Raw genomic sequence first — 27,784 nt, forward strand, 5'->3', positions numbered from 1 at the left:
GATGCACCAGTGTTTCTCTTCATAGTTGCGAGGTGACTATTGTATTGACTTCTGATCAGCGTTGTCAAGTGGGGTGGGGCACCAAACTCTGCTAGCACTTGCCACAACGTTTGCCAGACAACACATTCAAAGGCTTTCCTACAGTCAAGGAAGCGGACGAAGACAGGAACGCAGAAGAACTCTCGCGATTTCTCGATTATCGTCGTATGTTGTGAATCTGTTCACGAGTTGCTTTTCCTTCAAAATGTTTCTGATACGAGAGTAAATAAACCCTCGACGTTTATCGCGCGCTGGAAAAGCTGTCAAGCGATGAGGTGTGTCTAGAGTACCAGATGAACGCCACATAAAACTGGTAGAGACGTGTGAAGCCGGCGCCGTGCACTGTGGAGTAGGCAGCGCAGGCGGACCGTACGTACCGGAAAGCGAGGGCGTGGCAGGAGAAGCGGCGCTGGGTGGAGCAGGCGTGCTGGCAGGCGGCGAGCGACTGCAGCGGCAGCGAGCTGCGCACCTGGTCCGGCGCCAGGCGCTCGCCGACGCCCAGCAGCTGGTAGCAGTCTGCCGGCAAACAAGGCAACGCTGTAGTCTCACTTCGAACTCAAACCACATTACCATCGCAATATACTGACTGGGGTACACGTACTTTCTAGTTCCCGACGACATTTTTCCGGGTTTGACTGGTGCTTTTGTAACTGTAATAATCATTTATTGATGTAACTGTTCCGGGTCACACATTTCTGTAGTTCAGTTTAGTTAAAATCAAAAGGATGAAAAGAGAAAGCACACGTTTATAATACGTACGGGGATTAGACATAAGTCCTAATCTCCTTCTCCCCCTGTCTCTGTCCATCTCCGCCTCCCCCTCTCTTTGTCCATCTCCTCCTCCTTCTCATCTTTCTGTCCATCATCTCCTCCCTCTCTCTGTGTCCATCTTTTCTTCATATTTCTTTCCATCTTATCCTGTCCTCTCTCCCCCTTTCTCCGTCCATCACCTCCCCCCCCCCCCCCTCTCTCTGTCCATCTTTCCTTCCCCTTTCTTTCCATCTTCTCCTGTCCTCTCTCCCCCTTTCCCTGTCCATCACCTCCTCCCCCTCTCTCTGTCCATCTTTCCTTCCCCCTTCTTTCTATCTTCTCCTGTCCTCTCTCCCCCTTTCTCTGTCCATCACCTCCTCCCCCTCCCTCTGTCCATCTTTCCTTCCCCTTTCTTTCCATCTTCTCCTGTCCCCATTCCCCCTTCCTCTCTCCATCATCTCCTCCCCCTCTCTCTGTCCATCTTTCCTTCCCCTTTCCTTCCATCTCCTCCTGTCCTCTCTCCACATTTCCCTGTACACCACCTCCTCCACCCTTTCTTTGTCCATTTTCTCCTCCCCACTCAATCTCCTCCTGCCCCCTTTCTCTGTCCATCACCTCCATTTCGCTTTCTATGTCCATTTCCTCCCATCTCTCTGTCCATCTCCTCTTCCTCCCTCTCCCTGACCTTGAATCTTGTTTGTTGTTATTGCAAATTCAAATTCTTTAGTAGTTAAGTAGAGCCCAGTAATTAGAGCTAATTGGGGCTAGGGCTACCTCGAATTATTTAAAAAAAAAAAAAAAAAAAGATCGGATAATACGGAAATGACACTAAATCGATGGGTAAACCATGAATAAATGTTTAATGAGCACAATAATAGAATATCGCTTTTTACCAGTAATGTCGCGCCGTCTTATAAGAAGAATGGTGTTAGTTGGAGGGGCTCTGCTTGCTGCTCGATAAAACGCAATGCTACATCTAGCGCTACCAAACCCTCGGTGTGAGTGATCACTGGTACAAGTTCTTCAGGCAATTCCTCGCCGTCACTGTCTTTAGCGGGTTCACTAACCAATTCAACAATTGCAAGATTGGTCCCTTCAAACTGTTCATCACTGTTCATACGTTCTGAAACATCACTCGCACTCGCATTTTCACATCAAATGGTTCAAATGGCTCCGAGCACTATGGGACGTAACTTATAAGGTCATCAGTCCCCTAGAATTTAGAACTAATTAAACCTAACTAACCTAAGGACGTCACACACATCCATGCCCGAGGCAGGATTCGAACCTGCGACCGTAGCGGTCGCGCGGCTCCAGACTGTAGCGCCTAGAACTGCTCGGCCACAACGGCCGGCATTTTCACATCCAGCAAACATTTTCGTCAGTTCTGCCAACGGTAGGTCATCTTCGTCTGTACTGAAGCTATCCGTTTCGTTGCGTAAAATCTTGTTCCAAGACTTTTATAGTGTCTCCGCCTTTATTACAGAACATGAATCGGCTATCCAGTAAATTAGGTCTTTTATCGTAGTTTGTTTTCAGATTTTTTTAAACGATTCCTTCAAAAAATGGTTCAAATGGCTCTGAGCACTATGGGACTTAACATCTATGGTCATCAGTCTCCTAGAACTTAGAACTAGTTAAACCTAACTACCCTAAGGACAGCACACAACACCCAATCATCACGAGGCAGAGAAAATCCCTGACCCCGCCGGGAATCGAATCCGGGAACCCGGGCGTGGGAAACGATTCCTTCACCTTCCGTTGTTTGTAGAAGCGACCGGGGCAAAAGATGAAGATACCTTTCTTTTTCAAGCACTGTAAAACACCTTAGTCCATAGGCTGTATCGAACTCGTCACGTTAGGGGGTAAGAATAATGCACAAATACCGTCACATTGTAATTTTTCCTCATCAGGGTGTGAACCAGCGTTGTCAGGCGTTAAGATTGCTTTGGAAGGCAAGCACGTTTTCTCTTGGTCTCTGGAACAAAATTTCGAAAAACCACTTCTTAAGAATATTTTTATCCATCCAAGCAGATTTTTGGTGGACATATGTAACACGCAGTGCAGAAGCACCGATATTTTTTAAAGCTTTAGGCTTAGCAAACTTTGCTATTATCAGCAGCTCCAGTTTGTGGTGTCCATTTGCATTCGATGCAGCAAGAACTGATAACCTCTCTTTACGTTTTTTGTAGCCCGGAGCTGTCGTTTTTACTTTTGAGGCTAGAGTTTTAGATGGAACCATTTTATAATTTAGGCCTCTTTCATCACCGTTATACAGATGATCAGGAATAAGATTTTCTTCTTGTATAATTTATTTTAATTTCTCGCAAAGTCGTGTAACAGTTTGAGAATCTGCAGAAAGTATTTCACCTCAAATTTCAAACTACCTCACGCCGTATCTTGAACCTGCAGTAAAATCGTCCTCACCTTCCCTTAACTCATAAAAAAAAAAAAAAAAAAAAAAAAAAAAAAAAAAAAAAAAAAAAAAACAGATTTTTCTAACAGAATAGGCCTTGAAATTGGATTTCTTTTTTGTCTTTGTTGAGTAAACCAAACGAACAAAGCTTCACTATTTCTTTTCAATACTCAGACTTCTTCGCTGACTTCCGTTCAAATGACGAAATGGAACACTTGTTTTTTGTCTCTGTTTCTACGGCAATCTTCAACCGTCACTTCAACGATTTATACTCAGCAGCAAGTTTTTTTTTAATGTCTCTCCTTTGTCTTGTCTTTTCAAAACCTCCAGTTTCACATTCAGCGGCACAAACTTCCTCTGACTCCTACCACTCACTGTAACGTATGGATTAAAACATCAAGAAATACACGGTTATATACTAACAGTGCACTGTGCATACATACAACACTTTAAAATTAATGTGACACAGGTGGGCTCGCTACAGTACAGATGTTACTACACAAACAACTTCAGTACATACACTCCTGGAAATTGAAATAAGAACACCGTGAATTCATTGTCCCAGGAAGGGGAAACTTTATTGACACATTCCTGGGGTCAGATACATCACATGATCACACTGACAGAACCACAGGCACATAGATACAGGCAACAGAGCATGCACAATGTCGGCACTAGTACAGTGTATATCCACCTTTCGCAGCAATGCAGGCTGCTATTCTCCCATGGAGACGATCGTAGAGATGCTGGATGTAGTCCTGTGGAACGGCTTGCCATGCCATTTCCACCTGGCGCCTCAGTTGGACCAGCGTTCGTGCTGGACGTGCAGACCGCGTGAGACGACGCTTCATCCAGTCCCAAACATGCTCAATGGGGGACAGATCCGGAGATCTTGCTGGCCAGGGTAGTTGACTTACACCTTCTAGAGCACGTTGGGTGGCACGGGATACATGCGGACGTGCATTGTCCTGTTGGAACAGCAAGTTCCTTTGCCGGTCTAGGAATGGTAGAACGATGGGTTCGATGACGGTTTGGATGTACCGTGCACTATTCAGTGTCCCCTCGACGATCACCAGTGGTGTACGGCCAGTGTAGGAGATCGCTCCCCACACCATGATGCCGGGTGTTGGCCCTGTGTGCCTCGGTCGTATGCAGTCCTGATTGTGGCGCTCACCTGCACGGCGCCAAACACGCATACGACCATCATTGGCACCAAGGCAGAAGCGACTCTCATCGCTGAAGACGACACGTCTCCATTCGTCCCTCCATTCACGCCTGTCGCGACACCACTGGAGGCGGGCTGCACGATGTTGGGGCGTGAGCGGAAGACGGCCTAACGGTGTGCGGGACCGTAGCCCAGCTTCATGGCGACGGTTGCGAATGGTCCTCGCCGATACCCCAGCAGCAACAGTGTCCCTAATTTGCTGGGAAGTGGCGGTGCGGTCCCCTACGGCACTGCGTAGGATCCTACGGTCTTGGCGTGCATCCGTGCGTCGCTGTGGTCCAGTCCCAGGTCCACGGGCACGTGCACTTTCCGCCGACCACTGGCGACAACATCGATGTACTGTGGAGACCTCACGCCCCACGTGTTGAGCAATTCGGCGGTACGCCCACCCGGCCTCCCACATGCCCACTATACGCCCTCGCTCAAAGTCCGTCAACTGCACATACGGTTCACGTCCACGCTGTCGCGGCACGCTACCAGTGTTAAAGACTGCGATGGAGCTCCGTATGCCACGGCAAACTGGCTGACACTGACGGCGGCGGTGCACAAATGCTGCGCAGCTAGCGCCATTCGACGGCCAACACCGCGGTTCCTGGTGTGTCCGCTGTGCCGTGCGTGTGATCATTGCTTGTACAGCCCTCTCGCAGTGTCCGGAGCAAGTATGGTGGGTCTGACACACCGGTGTCAATGTGTTCTTTTTTCCATTTCCAGGAGTGTATAATAATGGTCAGCCAATGTTGTAAAATGTGTACTGTATTGTTACCTAGGTGTACTGTATTTTAATGACCACAGCTGCTGAGTATGCACATAAGTAGGGGTAACAGTAATGATGGTATAAACTGTACAACTGATTGTCAAGCGGTCCCAATAAGTGAACGGTCGACAAAGAAACAGTAAGCACACTCCCTGAAGCCTAATGATATCTGTAATAGAAATACATTATTCATCTGCAATAGAAATGCATTGACAGTCTGAGGCCAAGGTTATTTCGGTGAGTTATGAACGAAAATTCTAAATGGGACAGTACTGTACATGGAAAACTGAAAGATGTAACACTCGACAGTGCGTAAAACGTACATACGGACAACCTATGAAAGCGGGTTTTTACTCTAGTTTTATGAAATATGTTAATTTTCTTTAAGAGCAACTCGAATTATACGGTACCTTGAAATATCGTGATTCGAATTACCGGGGCAGTACTGTATTTGACACTACTGGCCATTAAAAATGTTACACCAAGAAGAAATGCAGATGCTAAACGGGTATTCATTTGACAAGTATATTATACTAGAACTGACATGTGATTACATTCTCACGCAATTTGTGTACATACATCCTGAGATATCAGTACCCAGGACCACCTATGGCCGTAATAACGGCCTTGAAACGCCTGGGCATTGAGTCAAACACAGGTTCAATGGCGTGTACAGGTACAGCTGCCCTTCAACTTCAACACGATACCACAGTTCAACATGAGTGGTGACTGGCATATTGGGACGAGCCAGTTGCTCAGCCACCATTGACCAGACGTTTTCAACTGGTGAGAGATCTGGAGAATGTGCTGGCCAGGGCAGCATTCGAACATTCTGTATCCAGAAAGGTCCGTACAGGACTTCCAACATGCAGTCGTGCATTATCCTGTTGAAATGTAGGGTTCCGCAGGGATCGAATGAAGGGCAGAGCCACGGGTCGTAACACATCTGAAACGTAACGTCCACTGTTCAAAGTGCCGTCAGTGCGAACAAGAGGTGACCGAGACGTGTAACCATTGGCACACCATACCATCACGCCCGATGATACGCCAGTATGGCGATGACGAATACACGCTTCCAATGTGCGTTCACCGCGACGTCGCCAAGCACGGATGTGACTATCATGATGCTGTAAACAGAACTTGGATTGAAACTTCCTGGCAGATTAAAACTGTGTGCCCGACCGAGACTCGAACTCGGGACCTTTGCCTTTCGCGGGCAAGTGCTCTACCATCTGAGCTACCGAAGCACGACTCACTCCCGGCCCTCACAGCTTTACTTCTGCCAGTATCTCGTCTCCTACCTTCCAAACGTTACAGAAGCTCTCCTGCGAACCTTGCAGAACTAGCACTCCTGAAAGAAAGGATACTGCGGAGACATGGCATAGCCACAGCCTGGGGGATGTTTCCAGAATGAGATTTTCACTCTGCAGCGGAGTGTGCGCTGATACGAAACTTCCTGGTAGAATAAAACTGAATTAATCCGAAAAAATGACGTTTTGCCATTCGTGCACCCAGGTTCATCAGTGAGTACACCATCGCAGGCGCTCCTGTCTGTGATGCAGCGTCAAGGGTAACCGCAGCCATCGTCTCTGAGCGGAGAGTCCATGCTGCTGCAAATATCGTCGAACTGTTCGTGCAGATGGTTGTTGTCCTGCAAACGTCCCCACCTGTTGACTCAGGGTTCGAGACGTGGCTGCACGATCCGTTACAGCCGTGCGGATAAGATGCTTGACATCTCGACTGCTAGTGATACGAGGCCGTTGGGATCCAGTATGGCGTTCTTTATTACCCTCCTGAACCCACCGATTCCATATTGTGCTAACAGTCATTGGATCTCGACCATCGAGAGCAGCAATGTCGCGATACGATAAACCGCAATCGCGATAGGCTACAATCAGACCTTTATCGAAATCGGAAACGTGATGGTACGCATTTCTCCTCCTTACACGAGGCATCAGAACAACGTTTCACCAGGCAACGCCGGTCAACTGCTGTTTGTGTATGAGAAATCGATTGGAAACGTTCCTCATGTCAGCACGTTGTAGGTGTCGCCACCGGCGTCAACCTTGTGTGAATGCTCTGAAAAGCTAATCATTTGCATATCACAGCATCTTCTTCCTGTCGGTTAAATTTCGCGTCTGTAGCACGTCATCTTTGTGGTGTAGCAATTTTAATGGCCAATAGTGTAATAATAAGCCGATAAGCCATAAATACAACATTCCTGGTTGCTAACAACGTTTTACTTTTATCCAGCCTATATGTGCCCAAACTTTTATTAAAGTAACGTGTAAAATTTGAAGTAAATGGGTCGAATATTTTCTAGATTTTCGGTAAAATATTTCCCATTTACATATTACATATGTATTTATGTATTAAAAATATATCACCTATGTCCGTCCAAATGTTCATTAGAGTATTGTATAAAAATTTGAAGTAAATCGGTCAAGATCTTTTCGAGATTTTTGGTAGTAACGTCTCCCCTTTATGTAGCACATATTTATTTATATGTTACATATATTAAAAATAGATGTATTAAAACACGCACATATTCTAATGCAATGTTGTGTCAAAACTTCGAAGTAATCGATGAAGAATTTTCGGAGATTTTAGACTTTAAACAAATGAACATTTACATTTTTATGAAGATTTTCCTTATAATTAACACATGCTTATATATATATACTATATGTGGCCCTCTGGTAGGCATATGAAAGCGCACGCGTATTCGAATGCAACGTTGTGACAAAACCGCAAAGCAGGCGGTGAAGAACTTTCGGATATTCACGATTTTGAACAAACGAACATTTACATTTTTATTTATACAGTGTAACTCCCATTACTCATCATTTGTTAATGAGAGACAGAACTGCTGGATTTCAGATTCACCTGTAATGGAAACAACCTTTTTTCTTTACATAAATCTAAAAATGTTCCAGCACCTTTAAGCCATCGTCAGTGAGTACCCCTAATTCGGTTCTGTAAAATGTTAACACTTCTTAAGTAATGATTATTCTAACGAAATCATGGCCTAAAATAGCTTTTGTCTGTTGTTTCCAATATGTTACTTCTTCTAAATTTGTGGGATATGTAGGATACTCTGTGCATTACTGCATACTGGAAGTTTTCCAGTTGGAATTAAACGATGTAACTGTGAATTTGGTTGGCGAGTTAAAAATCACTTTATCTATATGTGTAATTCTGTTATGCGAAAAGATCTAAAAGTTGATTTTGCGATTAATTATAGTTAGTTTTGAAATATCTGCTTACAACTGCATTCTCTTCTGTTGGTGCAATGGACTCAAAAACAAAATGCATGGTTTTGCGGAACTTCACACGCAAGTAACACTTTTTCACTTTACAGGACTAAGTGTTTATGTTGCTTCTGAGTGTGCCCAGTCGCTGTCGATGTGCGCTTGGTCCCATCTCGGTTTGGCGCCAAATGTGAACTTTGTTTTCTCTCTCTCTCTCTCTCTCTCTCTCTCTCTCTGTCTCTGTATGTCTCTCTCTCTCTCTCTCTCTGTTTGTGTGTGTGTGTGTGTGTGTGTTTGTGTGTGCGTGTGTGTGCGTGTTTGTTTGTTTGTTTATCTATTTGTGTCGTCTTCTCTTTACAGCTCCGTTAATGAGTTAAAGCGTGTGCCACTGAAAAGTGTAGTGTACACTGACGGGAAAGAAATCGGAACACCCAAAACTAACTAACGCAAAAAATGGCTCTGAGCACTATGGGACTGAACTACTGAGGTCATTAGTCCCCTAGAACTTAGAACTAGTTAAACCTAACTAACCTAAGGACATCACAAACATCCATGCCCGAGGCAGGATTCGAACCTGCGACCGTAGCGGTCTTGCGGTTCCAGACTGCAGCGCCTTTAACCGCACGGCCACTTCGGCCGGCAACTAACGCAGAGTAATGAAATTTCGGGAATACATTTGCCTAGATAACATATTCGAGCGATTAACACTGCAAGACTACAGGTTAATGTAAGCCAGAGATAAGCCATTGCAAATGTGAAATGCTGATACACTAGTAACCAGTGTAACCGCCAGAACGAAGAATGCAAGCATGGAGATGTGCATGCTTTGTTTTGTACAGCTGCCAGACGTTAGTTTGTGGGATGGACTTTCATGCCTCTTGTACTGACCGAGTAAGTGTAATTTACTCGGTCAGTACAAGGACGGCTAATGCTGTTAGTGGATGACGCTAGAGTTGTCCGATGACGTCCCACATGTGCTCGATTGGAGACAGATTTGATGACTGAGCAGGGCGACATGTCGACACTCTCTAGGGCGTGTTGGGTTACAACAACTGTATGTGGGCGACCGTAATCATGTTGGAAATCACCCCCTTGAATGATCTTCATGAATGGCAGCTCAAAAGGTTGAATCGACTGACGTACAAATCTGAAGTCAGAGTGCGTAGGATAACCAGGGAGTGCTCCTGCTGTCGTATGAAATCACACCCCAGTGTTTCTAGTACGCAGACTGACTGATTGCAGGCCCTCACCTGCCTTCCTTGTAATCAACACACGGCCATCACTGGCACCGAGGCAGGACCATCTTTCATCACAAAACACAACAGACCTCCAGTCTACCCTTCAATGAGCTCTTGCTAGACACCACTGAAGTCACAAACGGCGTTGGTTTGTGGTCAGTGGAATGTACGCAACAATGCGTCTGTCTTGAAGCTGTCCGAGAGGTACGCGACTTCTAGCACTTCTTTGTGTCATTGTGGCGCTAACTGCTGTTCAGATTGCTGGTGCAGTTGCAGTACGATACGCCAGGGCCATACACCGGTCACGATGGCCTTCCCCCCCTGTAGTGCCATGTGACCGTTCGGAGTTCAGACTTATTGCGACCATACATTCTCATGATCACCGCTACCAGCAGTCAGTACAGTGGCTGCATTCCTGACAAGTCTTTCTACATATCACAGAACGAACATCCAGCTTCTCGTAACCGTGTTATACGACCTCGTTCAAAGTTAGTGAGGCTTTGATAATGGCGTCTTTGTCGTGTTAAAGGCATTCTTGACTAACATCAACTTAGCTTGTCCAATCTCAAAGGTAACTAACGCTCACGACCGTTACGGTGTGTGTTTAAAGAAAACCTGATTTGTATCCTCATAGCGGCGCTACTAGCCCAGTGTTAAGCGATTGGTACGAAATATGAATAGACATCATCTTTAAGATGTAGAAACACGACTACTAACTTTCGTTTATGTCGTACGATTTTGGTGTTGCAATTATTTTTCTCGTTAGTGTTGTTGTCTATAAACTGTTTTCCTTCTACACACGATTTAACAATTGAATGAACTGTACTGAAAAGATGACACGAAGAAATGAATGAAGTAACGCACGCAGACACACAGTACGCAATTTTTTCCGCCTCATTATGTGAGCGGTCAGCGCCTCTGCCTGCCATGCAACGGGCCCGGCTCGATTCCCGGCCGGCTCAGAGATTTTCACCACTCGGAGACTAGGTATTGTGTTATCACCATTTCATCATCATTGTTACGCGAGTCGTCCGTGCGGCGTCAACTGAGAAGACTTTCAGCTCGGCGGACGAACTTTCCTACGTGAGGGTTCCCGGTCAACAGTGCCATACGATCATTTCATTTTTCACCACTGTGTCAGTCCCGCACAAACTCACAAATGAACTGTATTGCTATAAACACTGGTCTTTCTTAAATGAAGGTAAATGCAGGGAAATTCCCACAACAACAAGAAGCAACCTTAAAATATCCGATTGCAAGATTGGAGTTGAATTTAAGGAGCCTCTCACATTGTTTAAATATTCAGGGTTAGTATATTCAGGGGTATTATTCTAAAACGGAAGTTTAGAAGTGGTAGAGAAGGCGGACTCAAGGTTTAAATTTGCTGGAAGAATTCGGGAATGTGCGGTGAATCTACGAAAGAAATGTCGTTCAAGACGTTGGTTCGATCAGTTCTAAAGTACTGCTCCCTCGTCAAGTAGGCATGACAGTAGCAATGAAAAGAATTCACACCCACGTTTCTAGGATCCTAATGCAGCCCATACGGAAATGCAAGAGAGATGGTCAGGGAAATAAGAAGGGATCTCTGGAAGAAGTCGACATCGTTTTTGTGAAACGTTGTTGAGTAAATCTAGAAAACTTGTATTCAAGGAGAAGTGTGCAGGAACTCTACTGCTTCCGCTATATATCACTAGTAGGGATCGTGAGAACGAGATAAGAGAGATTAAAGTGTGCAGCGAGCCAGATAGTCAGTAATTTTCCCCCTCGCTCTATGTATTAATGGAACACTAAAAAAAGTGGTTAATCTTGGTTTGAAGCACGCTCTCCATTCAGCGTACAGTAGATTGTGGAGTAACATATCCACAGCTGCAGGCGAAGAACGTCATTGGCATGCAAAGTAGTCGTCTTCTGAATGAATGCAGGAGGTGAGCTGTGTACGTGAACACCGTATGGAGTTTTCTCCTGACTGATAGCTATGAATTTCTCGACAATGTCCATGTAAAAAATTTCAGATCATCGGGGGAACGTATACCTACTATCAACGGGCTACAATTCCTTTAGACCACATAAAATAACTTTCTGGGTGTGGGGACTAAGATAAACTCTCGTACCCTTCAAGGAAGTAATTTAAAATGTTACAATGTAATAAATATCTGTTCGTAATTAATGATTAAGTTATAAGAAATCAGCGAGTTATGTCAGAAACAATATTTTCTTCTTTTAATATACGTATTTACTGGGAGAGACAGAAAAAGAATAATTCAAAATGGCTCTGAGCACTATGGGACTTAACATCTGAGGTCATCAGTCCCCTAGAACTTAGAACTACCTAAACCTAACTAACCTAAGGACATCACACACAACCATGCCCGAGGCAGGATTCGAACCTGCGACCGTAGCAGTCGCGCGGTAAAGAATAATTGCTGTGAATAATATCGACATATTTTGTAATTGCCTCTCGGGTTAGAGATCTACAAAAGTGAGCAAATCGTTTTGTACTTTGTGAGACTTGTATGTAGAATTTCCATGTGAAACCAAGTTCGCTCTGTTCATCGACGACACCTGGAAAGCAGGAGATACTGGTGCCCAGGTTGATGCTGTGTTCCTTGACTTCCAGAAGGAATTCAGTACAATTCCTCATTGCCACCTAATGAACAAAATACGAGCGTACAGAATATCAGACTCATGGTGTCGTTGGTATGAAGAGTTTCTAGCAAACAGAACACAAACGGTCATTCTCAATGGAGAGAAATGTTCAGACGTAAGAAGTAACTTCAGGTGTTCCGCAAGGGAGTGTTAAAGGACGATTAATTTTCACAATATACAGAATATAACGGGTGGAAGTGCAACTGTTTCTGCTGGGGACTGAGGGCGGTGTACTGAAAAACATTACATCAGTAGTTACGTCATTTGCAGACTAATAATTGTAGCTGTTACAAGTCGTATGTTTTTAGGGTGGGTTGTACCTCCAAGTACATAGGTTTAGGGCAAGCCACACACATCAAAAAATGATTTGCATCACACCGGTTCCCAGAACTCCTGAAGATAGGCGTTGACTGTGGGTATTGTATCACAGACACAGTCCCTTTGACTGTTCAGAGATGTCACTAAACCCGCCCAAAGATGTAAACAACCACGCATGAGCAGCATCTGTTAGACGGCGAGGGTCCGACAGCCGATCAGTTCAAGTCATTCCACCAGGTAGGAGGTACACGGCTCGTGTTGTCTGTAGTTAAACCATGCCTAGATAGTCAATACCACGGTTCGATCGCGTCCGCACTGTTACATTGTGCCAAGAAGGGCTCTCTACAAGGGAGGTGTCCAGGCGTCTCGGAGTGAACCAAAGCAATGTTTGCTCCGACATGGAGGAGATACAGCGAGACAGGAGCCGTCGATGACATGCCTCGCTCAGGCCGCCCAAGGGGGTCTACTACTGCAATGGATGACCGGTACCTACGCATTATGGCTCGGAGGAACCCTGACAGATACGCCACCATGTTGAATACTGCTTTTCGTGCCGCCACAGGACGTCGTGTTACGACGCAAACTGTGCGCAATAGGCTGCATAACGCGCAACTTCACTCCCGGCGTCCATGGCGAGGTCCATCTTTGCAATGACGACACCATACAGCGCGGTACAAATGGACCCAACAACATGCCGAATGGACCGCTCAGGATTGGCATCACGTTCTCTTTACCGATGAGTGTCGCACATGCCTTAAACCAGACAATCGTCGGAGACGTGTTTGGAGGCTGAACGCTAGACTGTCGAGCGAGTGCTGCAAGGTGGAAGTTCCCCAACGTTTTATGTGTGGGACCGACGTACGCCGCCGGTGGTCATGGAAAGCCCCGTAACGGCTGTACCATACGTGAGTGGCATCCTCCGATCGATAGTGCAACCATACCGGCAGCACATTGGCGAAGCATTCGTCTTCATGGACGACAAGTCGCGCCCCCATCGTGCACATCTTGTGAATGACTTCCTTCGGGGACCGAGCGAGGTGGCGCAGTGGTTAGCACACTGGAGTCGCATTCGGGAGGACGACGGTTCAATCCCGTCTCCAGCCATCCTGATTTAGGTTTTCCGTGATTTCCCAATATCGTTTCAGGCAAATGCCGGGATGGTTCCTTTGAAAGGGCACGGCCGATTTCCTTCCCAATCCTTCCCTAACCCGAACTTGCGCTCCGTCTCTAATGACCCCGTTGTCGACGGGACGTTAAACACTACCCACCACCACCACTTCCTTCGGGATAACGACATCGCTCGACTAGAGTGGCCAGCATGTTCTCCATACACGAAACCTATCGAACATGCCTGGGATAGATTTAAAAGGGCTGTTTATGCACGACGTGACCCACCAACCACTCTGGGGGACCTACGCCGAATCGCCGTTGAGGAGTGGGACAATCTGGCCCAACAGTGCCTTGATGAAGTCGTGGATAGTTGTGCACAGCAATCAGGACCACCATCTCTGAAGGTCTCGCTGTATGGTAGTGCAACATGCAATGTGTGGTTTTCACGAGAAATAAAAATGGTGGAAATGATATTTGTGTTGATCTCTGTTCCAATTTTCTGTACAGGTTCCGGAACTCTCGGAACCGAGGTGATGGAAAACTTTTTTTGATGTGTGTATTAATGCTTATTTTCCCCTGGGCAGCAGGACGCAGAACGGTTAGGCTATACTGACGGGCGCAGTCCACTTACCGGTGAGGTTAGGACAGTGTAGAAAATATCAGGTAGTAAATTACACTACAAGCCATTGAATATGCTACACCAAGAATAAATGCAGATGATAAACGTGTATTCATTTGACAAATATATTATACTAGAACTGACATGTGATTACAGTTTCACGCAATTTGGGTGCATAGATCCTGAGAAATCAGTGCCCAGAACAACTACCTCTGGCCGTAATAACGGCCTTGATACGCCTGGGCATTGAGTCAAACAGAGCTTGGATGGCGTGTACAGGTACAGCTGCCCATGCAGCTTCAACACAATTCCACAGTTCATCAAGAGTAGTGGCTGGCGTATTGTGACGAGCAAGTTGCTCGGCCACCAGGACCAGATGTTTTCAATTAGTGAGAGATCTGGGGAATGTGCTGGCCAGGGCAGCAGTCGAACATTTTCTGTATCCAGAAAAGCCCGCACAGGACCTGCAACATGCGGTCGTGCATTATCCTGCTGAAATGTAGGGTTGCGCAGGAATCGAATGAAGGGTAGAGCCACGGGTCGTAAGACATCTGAAATGTAACGTCCACTGTTCAAATTGCCGTCAATGCGAACAAGAGGTGACCGAGACGTGTAACCAATGGCACACCATACCATCACGCCAGGTGATACGCCAGTATGGCGATGACGAATACACGCTTCCAATGTGCGTTCACCGCGATGTCGCCAAACACGGATGCGACTATCATGATGCTGTAAATAGAACATCGATTCATCTGAAAAAATGACGTTTTGCCATTCGTGCACCCTGGTTCGTCGTGGAGTACACCATCGCAGGCGCTCCTGTCTGTGATGCAGCGTCAAGGGTAACCGCAGCCATGGTCTCCGAGCTGATAGTCCATGCAGCTGCAAACGTCGTCGAACTGTTCGTGCAGATGGTTGTTGTCTTGCATACGTCCCCATCTGTTAACTCAGGGATCGAGACGCGGCTGCACGATCCGTTACAGCCATGCGGATAAGATGCCTGTCATCTCGACTGCTAGTTATACGAGGCCGTTGGGATCCAGCACGGCGTTCCGTATTACCCTCCTGAACCCACCGATTCCACATTCTGCTAACAGTCATTGGATCTCTGCCAACGCGAGCAGCAAGGTCGCAATACGGTAAACCGCAATCGCTTTAGGCTACAATCCGACCTTTATCAAAGTCGGAAACGTTATGGTACGCATTTCTCCTCCTTACACGAGGCATCACAACAACGTTTCACCGGACAACGCCGGTCAACTGCTGTTTGTGTACGAGAAATCGGTTGGAAACGTTCCTCATGTCAGCACGTTGTAGGTGTCGCCACCGGCGCCAACCTTGTGTGAATGCTCTGAAAAGCTAACCATTTGCATATCACAGCATCTTCTTCCTGTCGGTTAAATTTCGCGTCTGTAGCACGTCATCTTCGTGGTGTAGCAATTTTAATGGCCAGTAGGGTAAGTAAGGTGTTTGCAGAAAACTGTTCGACGCAGAGAGAAGAAAAAGTGATTTGTGTACATATTAAGACACCACATATAATAATATCCTCACTAATACCCGTTACAACCTGTATACAAAGGACATAGTGGATAATGTCGGAAGTTCCAAGAGGACAATGCTGTTGTATACGGACAAGTCGCACAGCTGGAGAATTGTAGCTAATTTCAGGAAGACCTAAATAGGATTGACGATTGATGTAGATGTAGATTGGTGTAGGGACAAATTGACCATGAACGTAAACAAATAACCTAATGCGCACAAATAGGCAGAAAGACTCATTAATATATGATTACGTGACTGCACAATAATCACTGGAAGTACTCACATCCATAAAACAACAAGGTGTATGCGTAGGGAGTGATTGAAAGTGGAACTACTCACAGGTAAGGCAGATGCTAGACTGACATTCATTGGAAGAATCCTCAGGAAATGCAGTCCACATATATATGAGGTAACTTGCAAAACTTTCGTTCGACCGATACGTGTGAAGATAAGCGATACTGAACATCACTGTCCTGAGTATTTTCTCTTTTCATTTTTATTTACATAATATCGCTGTTGTCATGTTGATATAGCTAAGTTAATAAATACCTTGGTACAAGTGATCGGTCTTGTACTCCCTGGTATTAAAGACTCGTCGGCAAAAATTTCTGGTGCAGAAACCCGGGAAAGGGAGTACGTGGGCTACTATTGGACGACACACTGCTGCCTTCTTGTCATTAACGGTATACGGAGCTACTGTAACACCACAAAAGGTACGACGGACAGTTGCATGCTGCAGGGTAGGCATTATACGAAAGGCTATTACCATGGCCGAGCACTCTTACCCCTGAGAACACAATTATTACGATCCACAACGCTTGTTGTTGCCATCAGAAATACACTAAGAAGTGCCTGGTCTGAAGCAAAAGGATCATTTAGTTGTGCACACTTAATTAAAAAATTTTTTCGTAAATTGTCGCAGGCCGTAGGCACGAACATCTCTGGCTATCAAAGAGTCTCTTTGTTAACATCTGTTGCTTCACGCAGTCAGTCTTTGTTCATTTGAAACAGTGGACTATTTTACAGTGTGTGTAGCGCATTATTTGGAAACTAATAACAAAAGTGTCTCCTGAAGAGTTACACAGTCTGAAAAGAAAACGATCTCGCCAGACAACACTTACCACGTTCTTAGTACCCGCGACTGAAGAATCTTCAAATGACACACCACTTCAGGGTATTAAATATCGCAAGTAGCGCCGAAAGAAGAACTGTCACTTCCCACACAGGTTGACGACACTGTCTCCCAGACAGTTTTAGTTCTTGCGATGAGAATCTTGACAAGCGAAATACGCAATTTTCAAGGCCCAATAGGGTATGAGAAAAAATATTCTGCTTCTGCTGCGACATTATGTTCGAATGATGCAGTCTCGTCTGTGGTTCACATTCCTACGACAATTAAGCTGCCGTCTATTAAGGTCAAATCCTTCTCTGAAGATAGTGAGAGCTGGTACAAGTTTTGGAAACAGTTTGAAACTGTATCGATAGTAATGCCTCAATGTTTATTATTAATGAACATGTGTCCTGAAGAGGATGTCTGGAAGACGAGCCCAAATGGCTGGTGGATGGCACTGCTGTAATTCCTTCGACTTATGAAGATTAATGATGGGAACAATCGAATGAAAACAATGGATATATTCGATTGCTGGAAATCAATAGACTCATTCGGTTGTAGTTTTACATATCGATTGAATTATTCATGAGCAATCAGACGAAAATAGTCGATTCAGTAGTTTTATATATCGGTTGGATTATTCATTCATTTCTTTCGAGTGAAACCAGTTTATGCGAGCAAATGAATGAAAACAGTCGACAAGTTTTTTGTTGTTGTATTAACTGAGTTATTCCTCCATCCTTCTCAAGTGAAATCGGCCTGTAGTTTTTCTGTCGGTTGAACATGCATTTTATTGTTTTTTAAACTGAAACCACTCTTTACTATTTCAGTCAGCCGAACTATCAATTCATTACTCTTCTGAATGGGTAACCCTAACCCCGCTGCTTGAAGACATCGCAGGGGTTCACGAAGGGTAAAATAAGAATTTCATTTAATTATGTACTGAATAGAGAAATTCTTCTTTTGATTATTTAAAACTGACTCAGGAAATGAAAAGGAGGCATTCGGATTCTGGAAGCCTACAACATCGTGCAAAGAATGAGTCTGAGCTTTCTGAAACCGGCCTTAAACAACAAACCTATAAAATCAAGCACAGAAACATGAATTACGTAGACACTTTTAATATAAATTCACTCTCAAAAACAGGAAAACCTGAACTTAAATAAACTTTCTAAAGGAAAAGTCTGTCGAAACCAGTTGCTACAAATAAAGGAATATTTATGCAATCTGAGCTTTACAAACTTCTTATAAAGGAGAAAAAATGATAACAGCACTGCAAGAAACAAGATTTACTGATGAACATCGTTCCGACTCAGAAGGATTCAGGATATTTAAGGGAAAATGGGGAAAAAGTGTTATGAAGAGTGTAGCTCAATTTGGAACAGGTTTCATGAAATTTGGAACGGTCTTCATTGTAAACAAATCATATTAAACTCAATAATAGAATTTAAATTAGTTAATGAAAGACTTCTCACACTAGCATTTAAATCATCAAACAAAGTTAACGCTATTTTAAATAAAAATGCACCAACGAATGAGAAAAACATAACATAGAAAGACCTAACAGAAAATGTTTGTCAAAATGTGTCGAGCATGCTAGATCACATTCCATTGAAAAACACAATATTACTGCTTGAAGACTTTAATGCACACACTGGCAAAGAACGTCAACACAGATTAATAGCAGGAAAATTCCGTACACATAGAAGAACCTATGCAAACGGAGAAAGAGTCTTAAGCCTGTTCACGTACAACAGCATAGTACTAAAATCTACACTCTTCCAAGGAAACTAACTACATCGGTGTCACGAAATCCAAATTGTGGTGGAAAACAACACGATCTACATCTACATCTACATTGATACTCCGCAAGCCACCCAACGGTGTGTGGCGGAGGGCACTTTACGTGCCACTGTCACTACCTCCCTTTCCTGTTCCAGTCGCGTATGGTTCGCGGGAAGAACGACTGTCTGAAAGCCTCCGTGCGCGCTCTAATCTCTCTAATTTTACATTCGTGATCTCCTCGGGAAGTATAAGTAGGGGGAAGCAATATATTCGATACCTCATCCAGAAACGCACCCTCTCGAAACCTGGCGAGCAAGCTACACCGCGATGCAGAGCGCCTCTCTTGCAGAGTCTGCCACTTGAGTTTATTAAACATCTCCGTAACGCTATCACGGTTACCAAATAACCCTGTGACGAAACGCGCCGCTCTTCTTTGGATCTTCTCTATCTCCTCCGTCAACCCGACCTGGTACGGATCCCACACTGATGAGCAATACTCAAGTATAGGTCGAACGAGTGTTTTGTAAGCCACCTCCTTTGTTGATGGACTACATTTTCTAAGCACTCTCCCAATGAATCTCAACCTGGTACCCGCCTTACCAACAATTAATTTTATATGATCATTCCACTTCAAATCGTTCCGTACGCATACTCCCAGATATTTTACAGAAGTAACTGCTACCAGTGTTTGTTCCGCTATCATATAATCATACAATAAAGGATCCTTCTTTCTATGTATTCGCAATACATTACATTTGTCTATGTTAAGGGTCAGTTCCCACTCCCTGCACCAAGTGCCTATCCGCTGCAGATCTTCCTGTATTTCGCTACAATTTTCTAATGCAGCAACTTCTCTGTATACTACAGCATCATCCGCGAAAAGCCGCATGGAACTTCCGACACTATCTACTAAGTCATTTATATATATTGTGAAAAGCAATGGTCCCATAACACTCCCCTGTGGCACGCCAGAGGTTACTTTAACGTCTGTAGACGTCTCTCCATTGATAACAACATGCTGTGTTCTGTTTGCTAAAAACTCTTCAATCCAGCCACACAGCTGGTCTGATATTCCGTAGGCTCTTACTTTGTTTATCAGGCGACAGTGCGGAACTGTATCGAACGCCTTCCGGAAGTCAAGAAAAATAGCATCTACCTGGGAGCCTGTATCTAATATTTTCAGGGTCGCATGAACAAATAAGGCGAGTTGGGTCTCACACGATCGCTGTTTCCGGAATCCATGTTGATTCCTACATAGTAGATTCTGGGTTTCCAGAAATGACATGATACGCGAGCAAAAAACATGTTCTAAAATTCTACAAGAGATCGACGGAAGAGATATAGGTCTATAGTTTTGCGCATCTGCTCGACGACCCTTCTTGAAGACTGGGACTATCTGTGCTCTTTTCCAATCATTTGGAACCCTCCGTTCCTCTAGAGACTTGCGGTACACGGCTGTTAGAAGGGGGGGCAAGTTCTTTCGCGTACTCTGTGTAGAATCGAATTGGTATCCCGTCAGGTCCAGTGGACTTTCCTCTATTGAGTGATTCCAGTTGCTTTTCTATTCCTTGGACACTTATTTCGATGTCAGCCATTTTTTCGTTTGTGCGAGGATTTAGAGAAGGAACTGCAGTGCGGTCTTCCTCTGTGAAACAGCTTTGGAAAAAGGTGTTTAGTATTTCAGCTTTACGCGTGTCATCCTCTGTTTCAATGCCATCATCATCCCGTAGTGTCTGGATATGCTGTTTCGAGCCACTTACTGATTTAACGTAAGACCAGAACTTCCTAGGATTTTCTGTCAAGTCGGTACATAGAATTTTACTTTCGAATTCAATGAACGCTTCACGCATAGCCCTCCTTACGCTAACTTTGACATCGTTTAGCTTCTGTTTGTCTGAGAGGTTTTGGCTGCGTTTAAACTTGGAGTGGAGCTCTCTTTGCTTTCGCAGTAATTTCCTAACTTTGTTGTTGTACCACGGTGGGTTTTTCCCGTCCCTCACAGTTTTACTCGGCACGTACCTGTCTAAAACGCATTTTAAGATTGTCTTGAACTTTTTCCATAAACACTCAACATTGTCAGTGTCGGAACAGAAATTTTCGTTTTGATCTGTTAGGTAGTCTGAAATCTGCCTTCTATTACTCTTGCTAATCAGATAAACCTTCCTCCCTTTTTTTATATTCCTATTAACTTCCATATTCAGGGATGCTGCAACGGCCTTATGATCACTGATTCCCTGTTCTGTACCTACAGATTCGAAAAGTTCGGGTCTGTTTGTTATCAGTAGGTCCAATATGTTATCTCCACGAGTCGGTTCTCTGTTTAATTGCTCGAGGTAATTTTCGGATAGTGCACTCAGTATAATGTCACTCGATGCTCTGTCCCTACCACCCGTCCTAAACATCTGAGTGTCCCAGTCTATATCTGGTAAATTGAAATCTCCACCTAAGACTATAACATGCCGAGAAAATTTATGTGAAATGTATTCCAAATTTTCTCTCAGTTGTTCTGCCACTAATGCTGCTGAGTCGGGAGGTCGGTAAAAGGAGCCAATTATTAACCTAGTTCGGTTGTTTAGTGTAACCTCCACCCATAATAATTCACAGGAACTATCCACTTCTACTTCACTACAGGATAAACTACTACTAACAGCGATGAACACTCCACCACCGGTTGCATGCAATCGATCCTTTCTAAACACCGTCTGTACCTTTGTAAAAATTTCGGCACAATTTATCTCTGGCTTAAGCCAGCTTTCTGTACCTATACCATTTCAGCTTCGGTGCTTTCTATCAGCGCTTGAAGTTCCGGTACTTTACCAACGCAGCTTCGACAGTTGACAATTACAATACCGATTGCTGCTTGGTCCCCGCATGTCCTGACTTTGCCCCGCACCCGTTGAGGCTGTTGCCCTTCCTGTACTTGCCCAGGGCCATCTAACCTAAAAAACCGCCCAGCCCACGCCACACAATCCCTGCTACCCGTGTAGCCGCTTGTTGCGTGTAGTGGACTCCTGACCTATCCAGCGGAACCCGAAACCCCACCACCCTATGGCGCAAGTCGAGGAATCTGGAGCCCACACGGTCGCAGAACCGTCTCAGCCTCTGATTCAGACCCTCCACTCGGCTCTGTACCAAAGGTCCGCAGTCAGTCCTGTCGACGATGCTGCAGATGGTGAGCTCTGCTTTCATCCCGCTAGCGAGACTGGCAGTCTTCACCAAATCAGATAGCCGCCGGAAGCCAGAGAGGATTTCCTCCGATCCATAGCGACACACATCATTGGTGCCGACATGAGCGACCACCTGCAGATGTGTGCACCCTGTACCCTTCATGGCATCCGGAAGGACCCTTTCCACATCTGGAATGACTCCCCCCGGTATGCACACGGAGTGCACATTGGTTTTCTTCCCCTCTCTTGCTGCCATTTCCCTAAGGGGCCCCATTACGCGCCTGACGTTGGAGCTCCCGACTACCAGTAAGCCCACCCTCTGCGACTGCCCGGATCTTGCAGACTGAGGGGCAACCTCTGGAACAGGACAAGCAGCCATGTCAGGCCGAAGATCAGTATCAGCCTGAGACAGAGCCTGAAACCGGTTCGTCAGACAAACTGGAGAGGCTTTCCGTTCAGCCCTCCGGAATGTCTTTCGCCCCCTGCCACACCTTGAAACGACCTCCCACTCTACCACAGGTGAGGGATCAGCCTCAATGCGGGCAGTATCCCGGGCAAACACAGTCGTAGTCCGATCAGGGGATGCGTGGGACGAGCTGGCCGTCCCCGACAAACCCCCATCCCGACCCCCACAGTGATGCCCATTGGCAACAGCCTCAAGCTGTGTGACCGAAGCCAACACTGCCTGAAGCTGGGAGCGAAGGGATGCCAACTCAGCCTGCATCCGAACACAGCAGTTGCAGTCCCTATCCATGCTAAAACTGTAGTGCAAAGAACGTCTGAACTAATCTACAGAGAGCGCAAACAAATCGACAAAATTTAAACGGTTATTAAAATACAAGATTGCCTAGTAAATGCAGTAATGCTGCTACTTACGCACTGCTGACACTGCTCGGCGGCGGAAGGAGACTAAGCGAAATTACACTATTCAGGTACTAAAACACGATGCTACACTCTCAAATACTATAATACGCCCGACATTTATGAATTAAACAATGCAAGAACCAAAAACACGCAAAGAAATTAAGAATTAAACTATGTAACAAATGAGTGAGCTAGGAGTATACGACTTGCTGCTCAGCTGCTTATCCAACGGCGGCAGGGAGCACACTGACTGCGACCAACCGACACTGTCCGTTCAAAACAAAACAGTAGACAAACGACTACGCGAATTTACACTATTCAGGTACTAAAACGCGATGCTACAACTCTCAAATACTATAATACGCCCGAAATTTATGAATTAAACAATGCAAGTACCAAAAACACGCAAAGAAATTAAGAATTAAACTATGTAACAAATGAGTGAGCTAGGAGTATACGACTTGCTGTTGCAGCTGCTTATCCAACGGCGGCAGGGAGCACACTGACTGCGACCAACCGACACTGGCCGTTCAAAACAAAACAGTAGACAAACGACTACGCGAATTTACACTATTCAGGTACTAAAATGCGATTCTACAACTCTCAAATACTATAATACGCCCGAAATTTATGAATTACACACTGCAAGTACCAAAAACACGCAAAGAAATTAAGAATTAAACTATGTAACAAATAAGTGAGCTAGGGGTATACGACTTGCTGCTGCAGCTGCTTATCCAACGGCGGCAGGGAGCACACTGACTGCGACCAACCGACACTGGCCGTTCAAAACAAAACAGTAGACAAACGACTACGCGAATTTACTCTATTCAGGTACTAAAACGCGATTCAACAACTCTCAAATACTATAATACGCCCGAAATTTATGAATTAAACAATGCAAGTACCAGAAACACGCAAAGAAATTAAGAATTAAACTATGTAACAAATGAGTGAGCTAGGAGTATACGACTTGCTGCTGCAGCTGCAGCTGCTTATCCAACGGCGGCAGGGAGCACACTGTTGCAATAAGTAGACACTCTGCTGTGGAAGTACTCAATGTAAAAGTTGCCTAGAGCACCGGTTTAGATTCAGACCACGTCATTAAATTCAGAGTTAGACCAATAATTAGAATAAAGAACGAATATTAACGGTTAAAGCCTGACATAGAGAAGGTCTCTAGTGACAATGATTACAAAATGCAAATCGAGAAAAAAATACATAAATGTTGGGAACAACTTCAAAAAGACGTTGAGACTGCAGAAGAAACTATCCCCCTTAAAAAGAAATGGGAACATCCTTGGTGTAATGACGATAGTAATAGGTTAATTATACAGAGGCAACGAACGTGGAATATATTGAACGCAAATAAAAACGATAAGAACAGGAAAATTTTTATGGAAGCAAGGAAGCATTCATCAAAAGGTCTCGAAAAGATCAGAGTACAACATACAAAATATTAACTAACGTCAGTTTAGTCACACTAAAAGCAGAACAACACAAGAACTTAAAACACTCAAAACTAGTTTACAGAAGTACGAGTACACACAACCAAGTTTACAATTTATAGACAAAGCATCAGGAGAAGACAACATAGTTTCTGAGTTGTTGAAACACTCTAGTGAAATTATTATTCTATGTGTGAAAAAAATCATTAACGAAATTTCCACAACAAAGAGCCTACCATCAGTATGGACTTCGGCATTAATACATCCAACACATAAAAAAGGAATGAAAACTGATCCTAACAATTATAGAAGGATCTCCCTCTTGCTAGTGACATATAAGATCTTGTCTGTAGCACTTTTAGAGAGAGCTGAAGGAATACTCGACCCACAACTAGGATATTATCATGCAGGATTAAGGAAGGGAAGATCTTGTGCAGAGCTAATACTGACTCTGAAGAGCATAATAGAAATGAGGAAAATCAGAAACTTGAAATATGTGGTAACTTTTGCAGATTTTAAAAAGCTGTATGGCACAGTTGATAGAAACGCACTAATCAACATTATAAAGGAATTCGGACTCGATAGTAAAATAACAGAAATAATTAAAAAACTTGAAGAAACACAACATAAAAAGTAAAATTTGTGGGAAAACAGTCAAAACCTTTTGCAATAAAATCAGAGGTAAAACAGAGAGATCATTTATACTCCTACTTTTTAACTGCCCATTAGAGAAGGCATTGAGAAATTGGAGGAAATCCGTCAATACTAAGGGTGTTCAAGTAGGAAGAAACCCAAACAAAATTACCATAGGTTCTCTAGCTTCCTCAGGTGACACGGCATTAATTACTGACTCGCTGGACAGTGCCAAAGAACAAATCACATAACTAAAGAATCAAGCAGACAAAAGAGGACTAAAAATATCATTTGACAAACATCAATGACGTATCTTAAAATCTTAAAATCCATGACAACACAATATTTAAAACAAACTGTTTTAAACACCTAGGAGAATGAGTACGAGTAATACAAAAGAAGAGATAGCCATAGAAAATAAAAGTGCATAAAATGGAAAGGGCATTCCAAATGACAAAAAACATATGTAATAAAAAAACTGTCCTGGACTACAAAACAAAGACACTATCAGTCAGTGGTAAGGTCTGAAACACTGTATGCTGCAGAAACACTTAAACAAAAAGATGTGGAAACCTTCAACTTTCGTGGTCCTGCCTTCCTCAGTTCCGTGTAATATTACGGTATACTGATAATTTTTACTTTATGGACCGTCTGACAGCAACTGAATGAAACACAATTTCGTGCCATACGGGTTTCGCCTGTATTTTCTGCAGGGCATCTTCAGTGGCAGGTTGCGTGGACGATTTTCTACGTATTACGCTCCTGTTGTAGTTTTCGTGTTTTTCTTCTTCTTATAAATGCCAATTTGCGGTTTTTTTCCCCCACATTTCACAGCACTATGAACAGAACACTTGTTTTGATGCAATGTCTGTTTCACAGCACAATGAACAGAACACTTGTTTTGATGCAATGTTTTTGCATCAAAACAAGTGTTCTGTTCATTGTGCTGTGAAATGCGGGAAAAAAACCACAAATTGGCATTTATAAGAAGAAGAACAACACCAAAAATGCAACAGGAGCGTAATATGAAGAAAATAGTCCACGCAACCTTCCACTGAAGATGCCTTGCAGAAAATAAATGCGAAACCCGTATGGCATGAGATTGTGTTTTATTCAGTTGCTGTCAGACGATCCATAAAGTAAAAATTATCAATATACCGTAAAAAGGTGTGGGGTCTTGAAAAACTAGAAAAAGTTGAGAGAAGAATTCTAAGAAAAATACTGGGTCCTAGAAGTAACAGTAATGTTTAATACAAATTAAGAGAAAAAAGAGAGCACTATTTGAAACTGAAAAAGCTAACTTACGTAATGAGGCAAGGAAGACTACAGTTTCATTGACACATATACCGAATGGATAATAACACACTAACCAAGTAGAACTACAACTTCCTAAACAGCTACATATCCAGACCCACATAGTTCACCGAAACTGACGAAGATATGAAAAACGTAGGAATCAGAACGGATAAAATATATAACAGAATACTTTTTAGACAGACAACTCAAAAGGCAAGGTTTCAGGAAAGAAAGAGGTCTATAACAGTAAGAAAGTGAACCCATGAGAAATGGAACGGCACTTTTGAAGGATGAGGGATGTCTGGGAGTAACGAAAATTAAACGCAAAGAAGCAAAACCAAAGCTGATTTATCGCACCCTCCAAAAGGGTTATCCAAATAAATAAATAAATATTGCTGTGGGTTAAGGTGTTACAGGTGCAATTAATGCATAACTAATGAAGCTGTGTCGTTGGTGGTAAGAAGTTGTAAAATTTTAGCAGCATTCCGTGTCCACCATTTGAATCAGCAGGCCGCGTGCGGCCCTGCGCTGCCGCCAGGTGTGCATCCGGGGTGTGGAGGCGGCCAGCTGGCACTGCTACACAGGCGGCCACGCCACCCCCTGCGCCGGATGTGTTCCTGGCTGTCGAAGACTCCCGGCGGCAGTACCAACCCTTCAGTAACGACGACGTCGCTCCGCCCCCGGACGCAAAAACAGTGAAAGGATTCACAGGGCAGACGTAACTGGCGGAAACTTGCGCCGGTTGGTTGTCTTACAATAAGTGAAAACACTCAAATCTGGAAAGTGAGTGAAAAAGATTCATGTAGTTGACGTGACCGCATTAGATTGTTTCATTCGACTGGAAAAAAAAAAACTGACTGAACGAAAGAACAAACGACTGGCCAGTCGGTTCGTCAAACCAGTCGGTTTTCCCATCACTAACAAAGACACTAAGCGAATCTCCAGGAAAGGTATGGAGACTGCAACCGCCTTGTGTAGGCTCGTTTAGATTGTTTGCAAGTGAACCTACTTCCATTTTGATCGGCTTTGAATATGCTGTAGTGTAGAACAAAATAAGAGACATATGTTTTTTTATATACTTGCCCATACAGTCTGAAACAACTCTTAGAAAAAATCGAGTTTCATGTTTCTTAACAAACACAGCTGAAACGGTAACAGATATAAAAAGAAAAGACTTCAAATAAAAGTCCTATGGTTTTTTATGTACGTTACAGTGGTGCACTCACATCTGTAGAAAAAGTAATTTTTTTCAAAGTCCCCTCCCCTTCTATTTTTTCTTCATTTTGACATTTGACTAATAGCAAAACGTGTAGCATCGTTAATATACAATTCACTCATATACGATGAAGTGTTATTGGCTCAAATGGTTCAAATGGCTCTGAGCACTATGGGACTTAACATCTATGGTCATCAGTCCCCTAGAACTTAGAACTACTTAAACCTAATTAACCTAAGGACATCACACACATCCATGCCCGAGGCAGGATTCGAACCTGCGACCGTAGCAGTCGTCTGAAGTGTTATTCCAAATACGCATTCGTAAATTCAGTGACGTATGACGAAGTGTTA

At 44.1% G+C, this 27,784-nt stretch overlaps 1 protein-coding gene across 2 annotated transcripts in view; it reads right to left on the bottom strand.

The window, feature by feature from the left end:
• The window catches only part of LOC124555265, a 516,239-nt gene that overhangs the window by 174,819 nt on the left and 313,636 nt on the right, over positions 1-27,784 (bottom strand). For both annotated transcript variants that reach the window (XM_047129133.1, XM_047129134.1), the window contains one exon: positions 417-555. In XM_047129133.1, coding sequence (XP_046985089.1) covers positions 417-555 — 139 coding nt within the window. The remainder of the gene's footprint in view (positions 1-416; positions 556-27,784) is intronic.

Source organism: Schistocerca americana, chromosome X, assembly GCF_021461395.2.
Source record: "Schistocerca americana isolate TAMUIC-IGC-003095 chromosome X, iqSchAmer2.1, whole genome shotgun sequence".
Classification (NCBI taxonomy): Eukaryota; Metazoa; Arthropoda; class Insecta; order Orthoptera; family Acrididae; genus Schistocerca; species Schistocerca americana.